This window comes from Epinephelus moara, chromosome 20 (assembly GCF_006386435.1).
Source record: "Epinephelus moara isolate mb chromosome 20, YSFRI_EMoa_1.0, whole genome shotgun sequence".
NCBI classification, from domain to species: Eukaryota; Metazoa; Chordata; class Actinopteri; order Perciformes; family Serranidae; genus Epinephelus; species Epinephelus moara.
The window spans coordinates 16,617,729-16,633,568 of record NC_065525.1 but is presented as its reverse complement, the minus strand read 5'-3'; the positions used below and the strand labels follow the sequence as shown (position 1 = coordinate 16,633,568).

At 40.0% G+C, this 15,840-nt stretch overlaps 1 protein-coding gene across 2 annotated transcripts in view; it reads left to right on the top strand.

Moving 5' to 3' along the window:
• The window catches only part of btbd11b (BTB (POZ) domain containing 11b), a 100,895-nt gene that overhangs the window by 66,926 nt on the left and 18,129 nt on the right, over positions 1 to 15,840 (top strand). For both annotated transcript variants that reach the window (XM_050074139.1, XM_050074138.1), the window contains exon 3: positions 12,274 to 12,478. In XM_050074139.1, the coding sequence (XP_049930096.1) occupies positions 12,274 to 12,478 (205 nt within the window). The remainder of the gene's footprint in view (positions 1 to 12,273; positions 12,479 to 15,840) is intronic.

Below are 15,840 nucleotides of genomic sequence, written 5' to 3'. Positions count from 1 at the left end.
GCCCACGCTCACTAATAGGCTTATTCACAGCAGACACTTGTCATAGTAGGAAAAGCACAGGTGTTACTAATAACATTAACAATGGCTCTGTTATATTTGAGTATCATGACAGTGTGACAGTGAGCCAGCATGCACAATAGCAGAACCCTGAAACTTAAACAGTAAATTGGAATTCAGCCATTATTAATTATTCACACCTGTACTTTTCCCACTGTGACAAGTCAAAATGTCCTCTCTGGGAAAAGGTCTTTACTGTATGTTCTCCCGTGGCTGAATAGGAACAAAGCCCCACAGCCAGGTTCCTAACTCTTGTAGAAAGCCTTCCCTGAGGAGTGGAGGCTGCAGCAGCATATTAATGCCCTGAGTTTATAATTGAGATGTTCAAAAGTCTCATACAGACATTATGTTTGTGTATCCACATACTTTTAGCTACCTAGCTTATGTGTAGGACTGGCTATCATTTAAAAAAGAGAGTAAAAGTTCACCTAGCCGTACAGACACAGTTAGAGGGCTAACTGTTAGCATCACATAGCTACACTATCCAATGGTTATCAATGGTTTTAACGATACAGTCCAGCTGTTTTTGTGTCAGTATATGTTTGTTGGGACTGTTTAACAGCTTGGTGTTTGATGCTAGTCGGTGCTGCCATGTTAGCTTGTGCTACAGACATTGAAAGGACTGTTTGCCAGGAAGAGCGCGGCTGGGGAGACGGCAGCAACAGAAAGTTTGCTGAGCCGTCAGAGAAACAGCAAAGTGCAGGATCAGACCCCCAGCACATAAAGGATCAAATGCAGGTATCATTTGACAGGAGACGTTTCAGTACTACTTGGGCCCAATCCCAATTCCTATCTTAACCTTCAATCTTAACTTTCAAGCTCAACCCTCAGTCTCACTAGCCCTTAAAAACCAAGTGTTAGTGCTATCTTGAGACTTAGAAATGGGACACCCCTTAAAGGCACATACGTCTTCAGACTGTGGGGGGCAGCAATACGCCAAAGCTCCGTCCCGTCTGTCAATTCAAAAGAAGAAGAAGAAGAAGGTACATTACATCATCAGTAGTCGTAGAAGAAGAAGGTTACAGACGAACGATATGAATCATGCCATCTGCAGCTGCGGCTACAGTAGATGACACTGTCCAGTCATCTTACAAAAATGTCGGTGCAAACATTTCACGTATATTGATAAAACTTAACATTACCACTGAGAAAAATGATATTTCGTAATGTTAACTGAACAACAGCTAACGTTATGGCTTGTGTGCACCGCAACGGCTAACGTTAAAGTTACTGACTATCGATCGTTGGCGAAAAAATGTGTTCGTGTTTATGCTACAAAGAGGTCTAAAATCCATAAAATGACATTTAACTAAGATATTACAATGCTTATCATAATTTTTAAACACATATTTGCAAGGAAAATACTCACAGTTATAACTCTTCTTTTTACCGCTTTCTGCCGCCATCTTGCTTTGAATGAATCGTACAGACTCGGCTGATTTCGGCTGGGCTTGGCCGATGATGCGCAAGAGATTCTGGGTTAGCACTTACCGCCAAGTGTGGTGCTAGAAAATCTCAAAAGTAAGGGACATACAGCCCTTAATCTTCACCCTTAACTCAACACACTGAGAATCGGGACAGCACTAGCACTTCACGGAAGCGCAGATTTTTGAGACTGAGGGTTAAGATTGAGGGTTAAGATAGGAATTGGGATTGGGCCTTGTTGGTACTATCGATAGCTCAAGGGTATTAAGTACCGATACCCAATGGTGGGAGAAGTACTCAGATCTTTTACTTAAGTAAAAGTAGCAATACCTCAGTGTAGAAATACTACAATTACAATTTATAGTCCTGCATTCAAAATATCGCTGAAGTAAAGGTACAAAAGTAGTAGCATCAAAATATGCTTTAAGTACCAGCAAAGTACTTATTATGTTGAATTGCCCATTTCAGAATATAAATTACTTACTAAAACTGGGTAGTTTAATCTATAGTAATATATCAAAGTTTTAGTAGTTTGTTCATATTTTGTATAGATATTATGATTCTTAAAAGTAATTAGTAACTAAAGCTGTCAAATTAAAGTAGTAGAGTACTAAGTACAATATATGGCTCTGAGATGTAGTGGAGTAGAAGTATAAAGTGCCATAAAATGTAAATACACAAGTAAAGTTCAAAATTGTACTCAAGTACAGTGCTTGAATAAATGTAATTTGTACTTTCAAGGAGTCTACCGTTTAAAATTGTGTGGGTATTAGGGTGTGATCAATATGGCTGAAAGTTACTAGCTGTGCTTTTTAGCTGTAATATCTGACACCTGTTATTATGGGCTTTTATTCAAGAGTTTTAAATTTTGACCATGTTCATGCCAAGAAAACTCCAAAATAATCCATGTTCAATACTTGGTGTTTCCCCCAGATTTTTGTTCTTGGACTGAAAATCCTTTAAAGCAGTATTTTAAACCATCTGATACAAAATTTTAGCAGCTCAAATTCGAGCTCTGATTGGACCCAAAAACTCAGACCCGGCCCTATACCCATTCAGTTTCTGTCCAGGCCAAACAGAGCCCGACCCACAGCAGCAGTTTTGGGCCTAAGCCCGATTAAAAACCCATATTTCTACTGTAAAAGAAAGAAAAGATATATATTATTGTGTAGTCTCAATATTAAAACACCGCACCACTTCTCCTTCTTCTCTTCCTTATTTCAATAATCTATTGTCTGGTGCATGACAGACTCGGCAGAGCGGGCTGCACCCCTCGGTGTGTCTTCTGCGCACAGTGGTCCATGGCGATGTGGTGCACAGATGATGATCACTGCTCTTCGCTGCATGTCACACACATCTCTCCCACTGCTGGGGAGGCAGAAGCAAACACTACCAAGTCACCTTGCAGACCCCTCTCTTTTTGTCATTTTTTTATTCCTCTTTCACATGGACTCTCCCAGTTCTTCACTATTACTCCATTGTTCTGTCACTTTCCCTCTCTCAGTCACAGTCCCCCCCTTTTTCTCTCTTTCCCTCTTGATTCAGTCCATTAAAATGCCTGCCACTTGTGCATGAGAACTGCCAGTTTCATTAAAAAACACCAGCAACAACAAAAAAGCCACACAGCTAAACTGGCGAGAACCCGACCCGATTCGAGCCTGGGAGCAATAATGGGAATTACAGCCCGGCCTGGCCCGAACCCAGTGGGTTGGGTCAGGCCAAGTAGGGCTGGGGCAGAGAATCAGAGCTCTAGCTCTCAAACACATTGATCCATCACTACACTTTCAGTGGTAGAGAGTGCTCTTCAGCCATGTTAGCAGCATGGCTCTAGGGTTGGCATTATTGGAAGGCCTGTGACAGTCTGTTGATCAGCCACATTCAGACAACTATCTCAACAGCTATTGGAAGACTGATCCAGAAGATGAATCCTTTGGTGACCCCCTAAGTTTTTTACCATCAGCAAGTAAAACATTTCATTTATTCTGTCAAATATCCTCAACTTAATGGATCGGCACTAAATTTTGGAAGGACATTCATGGTTCCTAGATGACTCCCTCTAGTTTGGTGATCTACTTTTACTCTAGAACAACCATGAGGTCCAAATTTATGTTTTTAGGCCCTTGCACCAGTGATAGCCATGGCCGAAGGCATTATATTTTTGGGTTGTCTGCCTGTATGTCCATCCCATTCTCGGGAACACAATATTGCAAGATTCTTCAAATTTGGTATAAACATCCACATGGACTCAATGATGAACCAATTAGATTTTGGTAGGTTTGCGTATGACCTATGTGAAGTGGGACAAAATTTTACATAAATGTCTTATAAGATAAACTAATGAAGGGATGCCATTTAATATCCAAAAAGTCAAAGGTCAACCTAACTGTGACATCATAATGTTCTGCAAAAACATGTTTCTGGCCATTACTCAATGCCATAATTAAAGAACAGAAGGAGAGACATCGGTCAGACACTGGTGACACTGATGGTGGTAATTCTAGTTTGTAAAATGCCTCAACAACTATTAGCCATATTTCTATGAAATTTGGTGTAGATGTTCATAGTGCCCAGAGGATACATTCTAATGGTTTTAGTCATCGCCCTAACCATTCCTTTAGGTCCATCAGCAGGCCAAAGTTTGTTCTTATCCAGTAAAATATTTCAACATACACTAGATAGATCAGGACATCATTTTGTAGAGACATTCTTGGTTCCCTTTGGACGAATCCCAATGACTTTGGGGATCTGACTTTTCATCCAGCGCAAACATGCCTTCATGTTCCCCTCAGGATGAGTTAATGAACCCCCTGAATTTTAATCTAACCCTATCATCTGGCCTAAATTTCCATTTGACCAATATTTTGGTTTATAAACAAATACTTGCAAAGCTATTTACGCCCTCATCAGCCTCGGCTTCATTTAGTGCTTAGTGCTAACACATGTTAGCATGCAGACGTGCTTATATAAGATGGTTAGCATAGAGCCTCACAGAGCTGCTAGCATGGCTGTAGGGTCTTTAATAAATAAATGAATAAATTACAAGCATTTTTATAGCAGGTTTTATTGAAGGTGTGCAGCTCAGCGTGATTTGGATGACATTATTGGCTGATATGATAATGTGATGTTTAACAAGGCACAAATACTGTCAGACTTTATCAGTGCATCACTGTATCATAATCCTGCAGTGCATGCGTATGTGCATATTTGAATAATGTGAATCAGTTCACTGTCAATGAGAGCAGCTCTAATGAACCAGAGCTATTTATTAGGCTTATAAGTTTGACAAACCTCCCAAATGTTAATTGAATGTCTGTCCATTCACAATGTACTCATTATTCAAAGAATAATGGGCATCTGAATGGTTTCTGAATACATTTATACAGTGCGAAGTCATTTACATCGGCTTTAGGAGTCTGTTTTATATAATGATAACAGCTTTTCTACATCAGTAGAGAAATTACGTAATGATTATTTTTTACCCTTTCGTCCTCATTCACACCAAAATAATAATACACAACAGTTCGACATAGCAAAGTTTGTGGGAAACTTTATGACAAACTTTCATAAGGCCCTTGACAAATATGAAGTGGCAAGCTGTACTGCAAACCACTGAGCACATAACTTCATGTTTACTCTTTTGATATAATCAGACTTAATCATAGAATCAAGATGCTCATTGGAAGTGATGAACAGTTTTGTTTCTTGGTTGCGTGCAGCCCATTCCAGAAAACAGTGCTGCAGTGTCCTCTGACAGTAGAATAACAAATTCACTCACATAAGCACAGATTAGCTCCTGATGTGAATGACAGTTTTTCTGACCAAAAAAAAAAAATACTCGAGACAAACAACTGAGAAAGGGTCGTCGAGTCTTTTTCTGTGGTCATGACAAGGCTGGAAAAATATTTTCTGTACATCTAATGTAAACATTTATCATCAGAATAAACAAGTCAGCCAATTCTCCTCATTGTGTGTTTTCTCGGGAGTGAGACGGGAGGAGTGGGGTGCCGCACTCTGCCAGTCCACTGTCCATGTTGTGTTGATGAGGTCAAGCAAGGACTCCTTCTGTAATGTTGACACTGCAAACACTCTGAGACAACAGAGCGGCCGATGGATAATAGCGGAGCTTAGTCCGGTGGTAATGTTATCAGCTCTGGAGAGGAATTCTGTAAATAACTATAGGATTTGCAAACACACACACGGCTCAAGCCAACAAAAAAAAAAGAATAATTGAGAAAAGCAGAAGAGCTGGCAATGATTGCACCATCGGCCTGTCATGCAGTGTGTCTGAAAGAGAGCAAGATGGGAGACAGAAAAAGAATAAAAGATGGACAGGTTGCAGAGAAACACAGATAAGAGTTTGATTTTCTGGAATACATTTCATGGAATAAAATAATGCTGGCCGCTGTAGCGCAGTAAGATTTGCATCCTATGCAGGGACAGTCTTTTGGGCTGGCATTTAGACTCAATTTTAGAGGTTTGCCACTGATTTACCTCTTTGTATTTTCTCATTTTCTCTCCTGCCAAAATGCCAAATTAGCATATTTGAAATGACAGTCCTGCAAATACTGCAATTATTAGGACTCTTGGTGTGTCACCGTCACTCAGTCATGCCGGACAAAGTCCTGCTTCAAACATGTTCCACACAGGGTTGTTTGTGTAAGTCAGTACGTATTGAATTCCACCGAATCTATTCTTAGCGGCGCAGATGGGTGGAGCATACACAATACATATAGGCTTTCTCCATAAATATGTAAATCTATACAGCAGGGAAATACCACCTCCACTAAGTGATGCAAGGTCAAACAGCACTGACCTCTCAGTGCAGGTTGACGCATCATTTGGCCTCAAACCACACAGCATTGTGCACTGAACCTCCTCCTTTCTTACGAGTAATCGGACATTTTGTGAAATATTTTCTTCCTTCTCTCACTTCTGTACTCTAAATGTGAAGCACAGCCTGGAGATTGTTAGCTTAGCTTAGCATAAGGACTGGAAACAGGAGGAACAGCTAGCTCGGGTCTATCCAAATGTAACAAAGTCTATTGCTTCATATTTAATGCACAGACATGAGAGTGGTAACATTTTTTTTAACATTTTTTGTCATGGCAAGAAAGCAAATAAGCGCATTTCACAAAGTGTCCAACTACTCCTCTAATCTGCTGGAAATATTTCAGGAGAGATTCATTCTGAGTGAAAGAATATTATTTACATGTGCACACAAGTATGCGAAATGTGAATAGTGAATAGTGAATAGTTGGCAATTAGACCCAATTGTGATGTCATATATTTTGAGGGGTGGTGAAGCTGTAGTAGAATAGGGAACCCACATATGGAGGCTAGATGCTGGTAGTGGTGGTGAGAGTGAAGAGATAAGAAGGGTGCTGCAGATCTGGATGTTAGGAGGAGTGGGCCTTTGATGGGCTGGACCTGGGCACTGGATATGATGAATAGAGGAGACTTGGGTGGAGAAGGGCGCAATGATTTCACTTAAAATGACTCCTGACAGCAGCTGGGAGGAGAACAGATTTAAAGTTTGACAACAGCATCATGATCGGCTGTTAGAGATCACAGCAAAATTTGATTGGTTTAACTAAGGAGTGAGCAGCATTGTGAATGAATGAGGCAAAAAGAAACTCTTCCTGATTGAACTAATGCTGAGCTTCACTAGGTAGACGAAAACACTTCCTGTTCTCCTATAAAACAATATGGAGGTCAGATTTAGTATTTCCTAAATGTTTCAGGGTTGTCAAATATCAAATCCCTTTAGGTTTTCAGACCCATAGCCTTTCAGATGTCACTATAAAACTCTTAACTTTCTGCTGCAAGGTATTAATCTGGGATTCATCCACTGTGAATCTGGCAGTCTGACCAACCAGCAAACTGTGTGAGTTGTTCAGATGATGCCAACAAATATTTCTCTGTATAGAAAACAGAAACAGAGTCCAATCACGGATTTTGTGTGTTTTCATTTACAGCTTCCCTCAACCAAGCAAAAACCCATTGAGCTGCCAGATCACAAGTTCTGGTTTCACTCTGTAAAACTTTAAAACTGCATTTCACATCTGTATGTTTGCTTTAACAGCTCCAGCTTCACTAATAGAAACTTGCGGCTGGATTTTAGACTTCTTTGTCACGTTCATTCTGGCCTTTTCAAACCTTGTTCGCAAATTTTATTACCTGCGATTATATTTGCAGGTATTAATAATTCATTTTGACACTTACACTCCATAATGGGTACTTTGTCATACAATATTAGTTATTAATGCTGATTAAAAAACACTTTTGAACTTCATTATTCATCATTATTGGACATAGAGCACAAGGCTTTTGGAGCTCAGACATTGTGATCTTTCTTTCTCCTTTTGTCTCGTGTGATGCTTTTCATCTTGTGCTTTATTCTCAGGTGTAGTGTGATGGAATCAGGGCTGTTTTCCTGTAAATGTTTCAGCCGAGAGCTAACAGAAGACACTGCTAATGGCCGTCAACACTCGCTGTAATACCTTTCAGAGATCATTTTGTTGTGTGGCAGCAGTCAGAGCTTCTTACTTTGAATACCTCATATCTAATGAAAGGAGCAGAATCTTTTAGGACATGGAACAATTTAAGGCTTTTAGGACTTCATAATAACATGTCTTTTGTTTTGTGATGGTGATTTTGATTGCAGTGTTGTAGTCGGCACCTAAACCGAGACCAAGTGAAGACTCGAGTAAATAGAGACTAAGACAAGACCAAAACTTTGAGGGGTTGTGCTGGACGTGGATTTTGGTATTCAAAATATTGCATAGACTTCATTTATCAAAAAATTTGTGGCCAATCACCAGCCTCACTAGCCCATATGTTCTGGCACTGCCCAAGAGTCACAACATATTGGCAAAATATTTTTCAGTGGCTATCAGACGTCCTGGGTGGACCTGTGGATCCTGATCCGCTGACCGCACTCTTGGGTATTAAAGGCTCTGATCTTGTGTTAACCAGCTCCCAACATAATATGATGTTATTTGTAACCCTACTAGCACGTAGATTGATATCATTAAATTGGAAGCAAGCACAGGCTCCTGCCCATTCTGCCCTCGTGAAGGATGTGATGCACCACTTGCATTTGGAAAAGATTAAATTCTGCTTAGGAGGGTGTGAAAACAAACTCTACCAGATCTGGCAACCCTTTATAGACCACTTTCAGGTAGATCCCCTCCCTTCTTTTAAATAGAACGTTAAATAGAATGATATTCTTTACTCGTAAATATTATATTTTGCAAACTTGTGTCTTTTTCTATACATGTATGACAAACCACCTTTAAGGGTATTTTTGATTTTTGACTTCCTGAATATTTTCTAAATTTTTACTAGAAATTCGACTTTTGTACTACTTCCACATCTTTTTTAACTTTGAAAACCCCAATTAAAAAAAAAAAAAAAAAAACGCTTTGAGAGGTTGAGACCTAGTAAAGGCCAGAATATTCCCACACTGCATGCCACACTAAAAAAATTTTTTTTTAATTTTTTTTTATTAATCCCTTTGTTTTCCATGTGCAAACAAATATAACCAAACCCTAAGAAGCTGAAATGAACTTTACCATCTTTATCAACACTTCTTTTTTACACAGATAATTTAATGATATCTCTGCAGTTGTGATCTTGACTGGTCTTGAAATAAAATTCAGAATACTTTTTGTCTAAGACGGAGACAAGATCAAGTAAAAATGCGGTCAAGAAGTGGCCTTGGTCAAGACTGATCTCGTGTACAGCAACAGGGTTTGATTGATAGGCTGAATGGTGGAACTAAATCATTAAACCTTGATGTAAAATGGCATAAATTGAGGTTAAAACATGAAATCCACCAAAGTCACACAAGCCTCACATGACAAAAGCAATATGCAGTCAATGGGGGTGATACGTAGAATAAATTACAACAGTTCTTCAGTGTCTAGAATGAAAAATGAAGGGTACCCACGTGGAACATAACAAGGGTGAACATCACATTTCCCTCCTCACTCCACTGAGTAGATACCATACATACCTCCTCTAATAAAGCCTCCAGAGACTTCTGACAGAAAGAGTCATCACGTGATGTTACTTTGTGTGTTGTGTTATGCAAACTAACCTGTCCTGATTACTGCAGGGATGCTGTGTGCTTGTTCCTGCCACAGATTATAGTGTATGACTCCTCAGTCTTTATAACATGAAGTCTGAAAGTTAAAGTGGGTAATAATGAGGAAAGACCTTCTTAGTGAGAGTTACACTCAAAGCACGACATTAAAACCCCAACGTTTTATAGTCAAAGAGCATGAGTTCAGTCGATTTTGTTAAACTGTTGCCTCTCTCTTTTCTTTTTATATTTTCCTCTCATTCTCATTGAGTCTTTTCTCATTAACAGCAGCGGATTCAGATGGAGCAGCTCCATAAAGATAGTGTTTGTGCCCTCCTTGTTATCTGATATGCGTGGTAGTTGGTGGTTAAAAGCCCTGGCTGCTTTCAAATGGACAAAACTAATAGCGGCAAGAATAGCTTAGCATCTTGTTGAGTCAGGATGGCCACGGGCGACTATTAAATGTAATCACGGCCGCATAGCAGCAAATAATTGAAACACAGAAATGGTGATGATGGCAGCAGCTGCACAGTGCAGCCAGTCTCCATTCATCAATACCCAAAGGAAAGCTGGTTACTGCGTATTTATTTACCTATAAAGGGCTTGAGTGTAATTGCTCCGTCAGAAATGAGAGTTAATTTCTACATTTCCAAAGAGTACACTTTCTCTCTCTCTCTCACTATGAAACATTTAACAGCCTTCACAGTCTCTGAAGTAATGAGCAGTTTGGTTGTTATGTGGGTGCTGCATTGCCGGTTATTGACCTTAAAGGTGCCAACTCTCATAAAATCCCTCTTAAATCAAAGCAGTACCATTATACGCAGGAGACTGGCATGTTTGTGTGATTTTGCTTTTCTAAGGGGATTTTAAAGCTCTGAAAACAAAGAGAGCGTTGCCCCACTGCTTAAAGGTAATCACTGAGATACCTGAGGAGCCGGATCTGCTGTGTGTGTCCTCCACCTCCCTTCCTCTTGTTAGCATAAAGAATTAATTACCCAAGAGGAGGTATTGATTAAAGGCTTGAATCTTATAATGAAAGGCTATTGACGTTTTGAGCTTATTAAACTGCTGTACTTCTGTCCATCCTTTCTTCCTTTCTGGCAAAACAAAGAACCCTTGCAGCTCTGTGCTGATACACGCTCACCGAAAACAACGAGTTAATCCTTATTCAGCACTTATTTCTGCGTACACCTGCTGAAGGAGCGCCGTTAATCTTGCTTTATGCATTAAGCTGCTGCTACTTCGCTACTGTTGCACTCTCTCTGTGTTCGAAATAATCTTCCTCTTCAGCCCTGCCAGCATCCTCTGCCGGCATGGGGAAATGTCACAGGCCAGCATAAATAAGACATGAGAACTGGCTGTTGCTGACCACCTCAGCTCCCTTTACCAAGCCTAAGAGGGCACTGTTACAAGCTTATCTGTATTCCCACCGGTACAATTAAGGGAAAGATGCAGGACGAGTAACAGATAATGGCAGAGAGCCTTAACTTAAAGTTTGCACAAGAGGTAATCATTGCTGTCGTGATATTTCCTGCTCATTGCATCAGTAGATGTTGTCCAGCGCGCAGTTCTCTATCAGCACAGCTCCACTGTTCCCAAAGGACAGCTGAGAGATTGACTGCTTTATTGCATGAATGCTCTTCCCTCATTCAGGCGTCCTTTTCACACTCGCCTCTCACATTGTCGAGGCTAAATGGAATCTTGGCAGGCGTCAAATAGTGCAATTTTGATGCTAAACAAACCCTTTTGTCCATGGAAATGACTGTTTGTTCCTGCTGTGTAGCGTATAGACACACATATTGTATAGTTCATTTAGACTCAGGGAGCCAAGTGCCATCGTGCTGTATTACTTTTTTGCCTTGAATAGTATCAAATTGACCCGAACAGTGTGATACAGAGTGGGGATTTTTATTAGATCGACCCCGCTTCAGAATTTCATTACATTTTCTCAGTGCAGTGGGTCTAGACAGGAAGGACAAGCGACGGAAATCTGACAGCAGTCAGTGAAATGGGATTTGAGTTTGTGCTGTAATAATACATGGTGGACATTCTCTGCCACTCAATAACTAAAGTGCCACAGTCATAACGTTGTCTTGAAGTGGACTCTTGCTTGACTGCCTGGCTGTGAGAGAAACTTCAAATTCATCTCTCGATTTTTGGTGAGCTGAGTTTGCTGCACTAAAAGGCAGTCTGTTTTGTCCCTTAAGTATAAAAAAAAGTGGCTGAACATGCTTTTCCAAGAACTGTTTACTTTCTTTTAAACCTGCCTAGAGAATATTCAAATTTTTTATTAGCAGAGGCCTCTCAAGCTTTGATTTTTCAAGCCCAACTGGATGACCTTAAAGTACTGACAAATTATGCAGAGGAAATAGCTTGGAGTAGCTAATGTTTATCCATAAATATTCATTCTCCACACAGTGCAGTCCTGAGCGCGCTTATTCTCCTGCTCTCCCCCAGTGAGCTGCACAGAAAGGACTGGGATGAACCCTATCTTTTTCCTGACTCGGGTGCGAGGAAACATCTCGATTTCCCCTGACAGGCTGAGCTCTGAGGGGACTGGAGGGAATGAGGATGATTCCCCAACGTCTTTTTAAAGGCCGTGTGCTTAAAATATTTCTGTCTTTTCACCCTCGTGCCTGCACATGAAGTCCTTTCTCATTATTCATGTTCTTATTGTGTTTCCCTGTTCATATGTGTGTGTGTAGGTGACCTGGTGTCGCGGGCCATGCACTATCTACAGCCGCTGTATATGAAAAACCACAACAATGGGACGCCGATCCACCAGAAGAGCAGTGTTATCCACTGGGCGCCTGAGGCCATCTACACGCTGTGTTACTTCATGCACTGTCCTCAGATGGAGTGGGAGAACCCCAATGTGGAGCCCTCGAAGGTTACCTTACAAACAGAGAGGTGAGAAGCAGAGTAAATAAAATATAAAGAGGAGCTCAAAATCCTCAACACCTAACCTACCCAAAGTTTAATAATCCACAACTGAAAATAGTCCATAACAACTACACGACTCACTATTGTTTTTGTTTTTGTTGTTTAAAACCCACAGTGCCCAGCTGTTGTAGACATTATACAGAACATTTGTTGAAAATAAAACTATATATTTGTGGCCCCTTTTTTAAATATTCATGACTTCATTAGGAACAGATGAGCTCGGGGCTGAGAGCGATAGACAGACAGGGTAAAGAGGTGAAAAAGTGTTGAGAGTCTAATACAGTGCATTGTTAGTTTTAATAATTTCTTTTTCACAAAGAAAATATACATAAAATAATACCCGCGTTCACACCCTTGGGTTTGGCCCTTTGATGCTGAGAATGAAGGGCTGAAAGCCATAAACAGACTGCACAAATTCTCTCGTTTCACAAACAGAATCCAGTGCCACCACGATAGCTGGAAAAAATGCTCCAATCATATACAGTTTCTACACATCCAACACATTCTCACTCTGACCTTGTCACGTATGGATGCTTGGTCATGGCATTTCCACGTCCACATATGACATGCAAGGCACCCTGGGTGTGTTGACTGCTGACGTTCTAGAATGCTGTGTCACCTTCAGCCTGTTACATGCGTTGTCTCTTTTCACAATACAATTCAGTTTTCACAGGAAATGTACAGTTTAAACCAAACACACATGGGTAGATTTAAGCAACAAAAGCACATGGTTGGGATTAGGAAAAAGTAACAGGGTCTGGCTTTACATTTATACAGGCAGCGAACACCAGCCTCCTGGGTGAAGGTCGGTGATTGTCATAATTGTCCACCACCCCTCCTGCCTGCCCTACTTTCACCCCCTTAACTTAAGTTGTTGTTCGGCCGTGTCTCACTCTGACACTGCCAGGCGCCAGTGTCATGCTGATGTATCATGCTGATGTGGAAGGATGGCTTTTTCGCAGAAGTAGAGCCGGTATTCAACAACTTTGGCGTGAGACCAGTTGACACGTAGTGACTTTAAAGCAGCTAATCTCTATATTTTTGTATTGAAAATGCATTGGATCACTTACTTGTATGTGACAAGGCTTGTTTGTAACTATAAACCCACAGTGAATTATGACCTCGGCTCTATGGAACACTTTAGCATCTTTCAGGTCATTGTTTTGGTTTTCTGACCCTTTATTGTTTCAGTTCACGCTCACTGCTCTCATCAGCACTGTTTCAGACAAAAAAAGCTTAAAAAACCCACTGCTTACTACCTGCTCAGCGCTGAACAGGCAAAGTTAGCAACTAGCTGGCAAACATAGTGGAGCATTAAGCAGCTAAGGAGTCAGATATAAAGTTGGAGGAGACCAAAAACAGAGCTAAAGGAGAGTTAATATTGCATTTACATTCGTCAGCTGGATACATAGACTGCTATATAAACTCAAAAGTTGGTATATATGGCAAACTTGTGTTTACAGCTGACCACAAGTTAACTTTTTAATTGCCAGGTCAAGAAGGGTTTCTTTTAAAGGACTATAAAAAACATTATAAAAAAGAATGGTACCATTGTTTAACTATGAGCACGAATAATGGCTTCAGTCAGCCTTCAATAGGAACTGAGAAAATCAGGTTTGTGACACAGCTAACAGCCTGTAACTGACAGAAATATAAAACTCTTTTGTATATTTGCACAGCTGCAGATAAAGATGAGGCTACACTAATATAATTACTATTACACTATTTCTAGAGTTACACTCCAGTGGTGGCTGTGAAGGATTGTTTCCAACTCATGTGATCGGAACATCTCCAGTAACTCCAGTCTTTTTTTGAAAAAAGACAGATGTAATCATTTCTAAAAGTTCACATGCCGTTATCTAACAACATATTCTGCTTCAATCCATATTTGTTGGCATTTAGCCTTTTAAAAACAACAATATCAGTGCTGTCAAAAACAGTTTGATCTCCTGCTTGCTGCACAGAAAGAGAGGCACGCACCTGTATCAGCAGGGCGGTCTACCAACAATCTAATCCATCTGTCACTATCATATATTACATTTAAATCTATTTTAGCTCTAACACTGTTATAGTAAATTATTTAAGTCACTACAAAAAGGATACTTTTATGTATCTTGTTTTATGCTATCATTGGGTTAGTATGCTGCAGCCTTGTCTCTTAGAAACTGTTTTTTATAGGCAACTTATTTGAAAAAAGGTTTACTGACAACATATTTCAGTTGTTTTTTTTGCCAGAACAGGCAATTTTGTAATACAGAATCCAGTCATAGTGATTACAGGCTTATTTAACCGAAATCTCAATCTCTCCCTGAACTTAACCAGAGTGTAACTGATGCCTAAACCTTAGACAAGATTCTTTGCTATAATGTTTTATATTAAAATGTTACCAAAAACTTTTAATCACAGTCTTTCCTCAACCTTAACCAAAGTGATTTTGGTGCCTCAACCCAAGAGAGGGATCTGGACACATATCTGGGGTTCTGGTGTTTAGCCCCTTCACTTTGTACATCCGCCATCCTCGCCAACCACCTCCTTGTGGAGCCCACTTGGAACATGAATGTAGTGTTTAGTTGCCTGAAATAAAATGTTGTCTCTGAACATTATCCATGCAGCAATTACGTTGCCACAATGTAAATAAGAAGGCAGTTAGATAACATACTACAAATGTAATTTCTAGGAGACAAGGTTGCCTGCTGCCATATGTATGTATGTTAACATAACGAATGAGTTATATTCATTATAGAAAGTTGATGAAAGTCGAACTCATCTAATCTAATGAATGGCTTTATTCAAATATTTGAAAATCTCAACAAGATCGGGGTTTTTGTTTTTTTTTGTCAGGGGTGATGATGTCATAAAATTTGTCAACAGACGTTCAAAGCTTCCTTTGAAAACCTCAAAAAGCTTCAAGTGTAAAAAAGACATTCAGTGCAGCCCTGCTTTTCACAATAAAACAAGAAGCAAGCCAGAGAAGAAATGTAACAGGAAATAAAGAGGTAATATAGCACAGTACCTGCAAGTTGTAAGTGATTTTTCATTAGCTGTGTTTGGTAGAGAAAGAAAGTTGTCAGCTGCAGTATCTAGATGTCTACTTACTCTCGGCATATTTGAGCCGTGAAATAGGTTTTGTATTGTTACACAGGGTGGTCAAGGCAAAGTAATAGAATCATCTGGTATTGATTAATCCATCAGACCCCTTCACCTCATTTTGCAGTGCGAGACAGTAACATCATTGCACCTTCAATATTGGCTGGGACAATAATAAAATAACACCATGAGATCACAGTGAGAAAAAGTGGAAACTCTCTTAAGTCATCCACATTTTACAC